The sequence below is a fragment of the Condylura cristata genome, unplaced genomic scaffold (assembly GCF_000260355.1).
Source record: "Condylura cristata isolate star-nosed mole 26May11 unplaced genomic scaffold, ConCri1.0 scaffold00004, whole genome shotgun sequence".
NCBI lineage: Eukaryota > Metazoa > Chordata > Mammalia > Eulipotyphla > Talpidae > Condylura > Condylura cristata.
This window is the reverse complement of record NW_004567105.1, coordinates 30216914-30222552: the sequence shown is the minus strand read 5'-3', so window position 1 is coordinate 30222552 and position 5639 is coordinate 30216914. Positions and strand designations below refer to the sequence as shown.

The window sequence follows — 5639 nt, the reverse complement described above, 5'->3', positions numbered from 1 at the left end:
TAGTCACATGGCCAGGACACTGTTTGCTAGCTCCTGATAGGGTGCTTTTTTTTTTTTTTTGCATCACGATAAACTGAAGGGTTCTAGCAATGGCTTAGTGTCACCACCTCTTGCAAAACCCAAGACAAAACGCTTCTTCAGTTTCCTTTCTTGGAAAATACTACGGCACATGCGCCGTATGCGCCACAGGCTCCACCCTAGCGGCCACCGAGTCTTATTTAGCACGCATGCGCCAGACAGCTTTTCTAGCTCCGCCCACCACGCTCTTCGGCTTTTCCGCCAATGCCCGCCCCTTTCCCGCCCGGATCTCAGCCTAGTTTCGCCGGATGTTGTTGTGAATCCTAGAGACACGTGAGACACTGCTACGTCATCACAGGCACGCGCAGGAAACATGGCGGCGGTGGTTGTTGTGAGCGGGAAGGTAAGTAACGGCCTTGGGAACACTCTTGCTTTTTTCTGGGATGGGAATGCTTTTGCTACTTGGAGGAGGGCCAAGGAAGGACTGGAGGATCTTTATGGCTTGTGAACAGCGTGCGCCCGATGTGGGGGGAAGAGGACTTGGTGGTGTCAGCTGTTTACTCTGGAATGCCGGCTAATCTCGGAATTAGAGACCCGGCTTCTGCTTCAAGGCCAGCTAGGCCTCGGGGCTATTCTGATCGTCTTTGCCCCTGGGGGAGGAAATTTTATTTACATTATCTTTTCTGAGATATAGGTGGTTGCCTGATTTCTTACTTTATAGTGGGCCATCCGCTTGCATTCCTCTGCTTTACTCTGGTGAAGGCATCTTTGTCCCTTTTGGGAGTAGCTGAAAACAGGTGCTGTGCTGCTATGCACATAGAGGAAAAGAGGAAAACAGCAGGGCATGTTTCCAGCCAGGAAGCGGGAAATTTACAGCATCCTATTTATTATTGTCAAGGAAGGCGTTAGTTGAGATATTTAATCCTAGACATCTCTGTGGTAGTGTCTTACAGAAGTGGTAGTGATCACTTTGTTAGGGGCTAGGTGCGGAGGAGATTTCATCGTAAAGCGCCTGTTCTTAGGACATCTTTGGAGGGAATATCTTAATGCTTTGTGTTTAGGACAATCATGACATGCCACTGGCAGCATTTCCCATTTCTGGAGTTATTCTGTTAATAGTTGGGTCTAGTAATGAATGACCCTTCCAGCACTTTAGGATTATTTACTTGTACCCAGATCGTTCCCTCTCTTTCCTTGAGTTTCACTAATTTTCTCTTTGCTGCTCTCCCCATCCTATTTTGAATTACTTGCCATATTTGTGGTTTAGTGTTTGTACTACTAGAGTAGGGGACAGAATAGCAAATATAGTATTGGTTTTGATGTTATTCTGTAGCGTGACCTTGGCAAATTGAGCAAGCATGACTTTTCTGCCCTTCATAATCTATCTCCAGAACAGAGGTGATATCACTCATTATTTCTTGTGTTGGTGTGGTTGATTACATGAAATATAAAAGCTTTGGAGAAGTGCTACATACATGAATACAGAGGCTATTTATTATGGACAGTAGCTCTTCTGGCCACCTGTGCCTACACAGGTCCTGTTGCCAACTTTCTCCCTTTGCAGGGCAGCAGCCCTCCTGCCTTCCTGTAGACTTTCAGGTGCTTCTTTTCACCTAACTTCTCCCTTTGCAAAGCAGCAGAGACAGCTCTCCTCCCAAGCTCTCCTGCCTCCGATTATGCAGGCCTCTCTTATAGCGCAGGGTCTTTCCAGGGTCTTTCTGCATGCTTGTGTCTGTGCAAGTGTCCTTTACTCCCCTTTCCCTTTTTATAATAAACCTGCCCTTTTGGATATTATTTTGAAAAAGGACAGCGTTTTCATCGTTTTTGTGTTACTATTGCTCCTTGGTTGTCTTCTCAGTTTCTTCAGTGAATGCTGATCTTCTGTTTGGCGCATTACATATTTGAAAGTTATTATTTGATTTTCCTCCTTGATTGATCTAATCTAGGATTTTCCAAGAAGGTATCCTTTCCATTTGAACGTTATTTCCCTACTTCAAATTTGGATTGGTTTTGAAAGAACCACAATGATGATGGACTTGTGAAATGTGAGACCTTTTACACCCACCCCTTCTAAGTCATTGTCTTTTATGTTCTGACTTCTTAATCTTTTACTTACAACTACTTGATCTCATTTATCCTCCACTCATTGAGTGGAGAAAAAAGGGAAGTAAAATACAGGCAGAGAGGGTAGGTCGACTTGAAGTAATGATTATTAAATAAGCTGTATGCTTTAGTGGGGTAGAGTTTGGCTATAGTTTTCTAGCAGCCACAGTAAAGAGGGGACCAGATTATTTAAAAGAATTATAGGATCTATGACGAATTCTTACTCCCCCTCCTCACCTTTGACCTGTACCCCAGTTCTGGTATACATAAATAAATAAATCTTTTAAAAGAAAAAACAACTAATTTCTTGAGATTAGACCAGGGTAGTCTCCTGTGGTTTCTTATACTGAGTTATATAATGAATCTGATTATATGATACATTACATCCTTTTTATTAAAAAATGGGAGCCCTATAATGCCTCTCAGTATGCTCATGGTTTCAGTAATTACAGCAAGTATAGGACATCAGTTTAATGTATTCAGTTCTCTGATAACTGAGTTCAAAGATAGGTTTCTAAGAAGAGTATAAATAGATGCATTTCCTTTTGTATATATATTGTTTTTCTTAGCTGAAATTTTGAAAGTGTGTTTGAATTTGATTATAAATTCAGATGAGGGACTCCCTGGTGGCTCAGGGGTTACACTGTCAGTGCTGTCAAGCTATTCCCAGTTACTGCAGCATGAGTTCTGCATGAGTTCAATCTCCAGCCAGGGAGCTAACCTACATGGTGCAGCAGACCTCTCCTGTCTCGCCGCTGCTTCCCTCTGCAGTCTATTTCAGTAGATCTGCCTATTCTGCTTCGTACTCTGTCTCTGTTGTTTCTTTCTAATTGCAGTCTTAGATCAATTATATGTAATGCTCTTATGAAAACAGGTGTTTAAACTGTCATCTTGCTGTTGCTTTCTATTTGTTCCATCTCTTGTGTGATTTTCTTTGCCTTTTTGGTGATTGATCACATAGTTTCCATTAGTGCATATTTATTTCCTTTTTTTGCTTTTAGCTATAACTGTGTTATTATTATTATGGTTATTTTTTCATAGAACTGTGGTGTTGGCTAGAGATGCAGGGGATGATAGGATTCACCAGAAACAGTTGGAAACAGAACAGGTGAATTCACTGAACTATACTGCTAAGGGGAGGAAAGGGTAAGACAGGAGAGGTCTGCTGTGGCATAGGTGCGTGAGCTCTCTGGTGGGAGTGGGACTCAGGCCATAGCTGTGATAGCGCAGACCTAACCCCCGCTCCCAATCAGGAGGGCCCCTTCTTTCTGATTTTAAGATCATCTTTGTATTACTCATGTTGAGTTTAACTATGATGTGCCTTTATATTTCCTTTGTGATCCTCGCACTTTGGAGTTCATTGGACTGTTTGGATCTGTGGGTTTATAGTTTTCATCAAATTTGTAAAAAATATATGCAATCATTTCTTTAAAAAATCATTTTTTTTCTGTTTTGTTTTCCTCTGTCATCTCGTTCATGCAATTCAGTTACACATATACTAGACCACTTGAAATTTTTCAACAGTTCTTTAATGCTCTGTTAACTTTACTTTGTGCCTTTTCCCTCCCTTTTTTGCATTTTGTTTTTGTCTAGTTTCTGTTGCATAAATTAAAGTTCACTATTCTTTTGCAGTGTCAAATTTGCCATTCTATGCAGTATGTTTTTTTTTTTATCTCAGAAGTGGTTTTCACTTCTAGATGTTTCACTTGGGGCAATTATTTTGATGTCTTTTCTTAATGAGCTCTAACTTTTCTCTAGGGTCTTGAACATATGGAATTCAGTTGTAATAGTGCCTTAATGTCCCTTTCTACTAATTCTGTTTGTGTTATTTTGCATTATTCTTAGTTGTATTTTCTTATTATGCCCAGTAATTTTTCTTAACCAGATGTCAGATATAGTGAATTTTATCTTGTTGGGTTCTAGATATTTTTGTATTCCTTTAAAATACTACTGAATTTTACCTCGGATTTATTTAAGCTAAAATATACTTAAGTTAAATAAATTTTATTTAAGTTAAGAGAAAGCAGTCTGAAAGTTCTGGGTCCACTTTTAAACTCTGTTAGGTGGTATCAGCACAGCTCTGAATGTGGGACTACTTTTGCCCCACTGCCGAGGCAAAGCGATCAGTACTTACCCAATACCCTGTGAATTATGAAATTTCCCACTTTGGTGGGATCAGGTCTTTCTGAACCTGCAGATCATTTCTACAGTTTCAAGTGACTTTCTATGCTGCTTTTGGTAGTTTACTGATAACATGTGCCCCTGCTGACTATTCTGGGACCTCTGTGGATCTCTTGAGTTCTCTGTCTTTTACACTATCTCTTCTTTGACACTCTGTCCTGTGAACCCTTGCTATCTTGGCCTCCCATAATTCTCAACTCAAGGAGACCAGAAGCACCTTCTTGGTTTTTTTTTTCTATATCTTTATCACAGCTGGAAACTTTCCAGACAGTAAACAAGGCAATGTTAGGGCTCAGTCAATTGTTTCCTTTCCCTCAGTAGTCACTGCCCTTCATTGTCCAAAGAAAATCAGTTTGATAGATTTAGTTTTATTTTTAAAATAATATATTTTAAAATTTTGTTTATTTTTGCATCATTTTTCATTTTTGTATAAAGTGTGCTTTCTCATCCTGATTATAGTCCCCATGAAATTACTACTACCAGTTTACCCGTGCACCATCACCAGAGTCCCTTATGCTTTTCCCACCCTTGTTTTGATCCTACTCTCCTCTCCCTGCAGAATGTCTTTGGTTTCTAGTTGCCTATTGATTTTAATAGCTACTTTATTTTTCTTCAAGATTTATTTATTTATGCATACAGAACTGGGGTACAGTTTAGAGGTGCTGTAGTGGTGAGAGTATTCACCAGAGGCATAGCGGGGAGCAGGCAGAACAGGCAGATGGATGAAGTACACTGCTGAGGGGAGCAGCGGGCAGGTGAGGAGAGGTCTGCCGTGCCATGTGGTCACCTCCCTGGCCAGGGACAGATGTCGCCATGAAGCGACTGTGGTGAGCTTCATGGTGCTATGTGTAAACACATTGCACCACCAGGGAGGGCCTGATATTTACTTTATTATAATTATCCTTTTTCCCCCCTGAGCTCTTATTTGTATCCTCTACATTCCTCCCAGGAGTGAAACCATCCGGTATTTTTCTTTTTCTTTCTGGCTTATCTCTCAATGAGCATGATCCCTTCCAGCTCCATCTGTGTTGCGGTGAATGGAGTGAGTTTATCTTTTTTTGATTGCTGAGTAAATTTCCTTTGTGTCTATGCTCCACATCTTCTTGATCCAGGGCAGAAAATCTAAAAAGACACTTCACTAAAGAGGTGCTTTTTTTTTTCCCCCTGGTCAAAGATTAAATCCAGTTTTTGTCACTCCATTTTAGCTGGAAGTATAACTTGTTACAGGGTTTTTGTCCTCTCTTTTTGAAAACAGTCACTTTTTTTTTTATATATATACAGAGAGACGCATCTCTCTCTCTCTCTCTCTCTCTCTCTCTCTCTCTCTCTCTCTCTCT

At 40.6% G+C, this 5639-nt stretch overlaps 1 protein-coding gene across 1 annotated transcript in view; it reads left to right on the top strand.

Moving 5' to 3' along the window:
* The first annotated feature begins 317 nt into the window (after positions 1-317).
* The window catches only part of TBC1D15 (TBC1 domain family, member 15), a 56864-nt gene continuing 51542 nt past the window's right edge, over positions 318-5639 (top strand). Inside the window, exon 1 of the mRNA XM_004675885.2 lies at positions 318-421. Within this exon, the coding sequence (XP_004675942.1) occupies positions 392-421 (30 nt within the window). The 5' untranslated portion in view covers positions 318-391. The remainder of the gene's footprint in view (positions 422-5639) is intronic.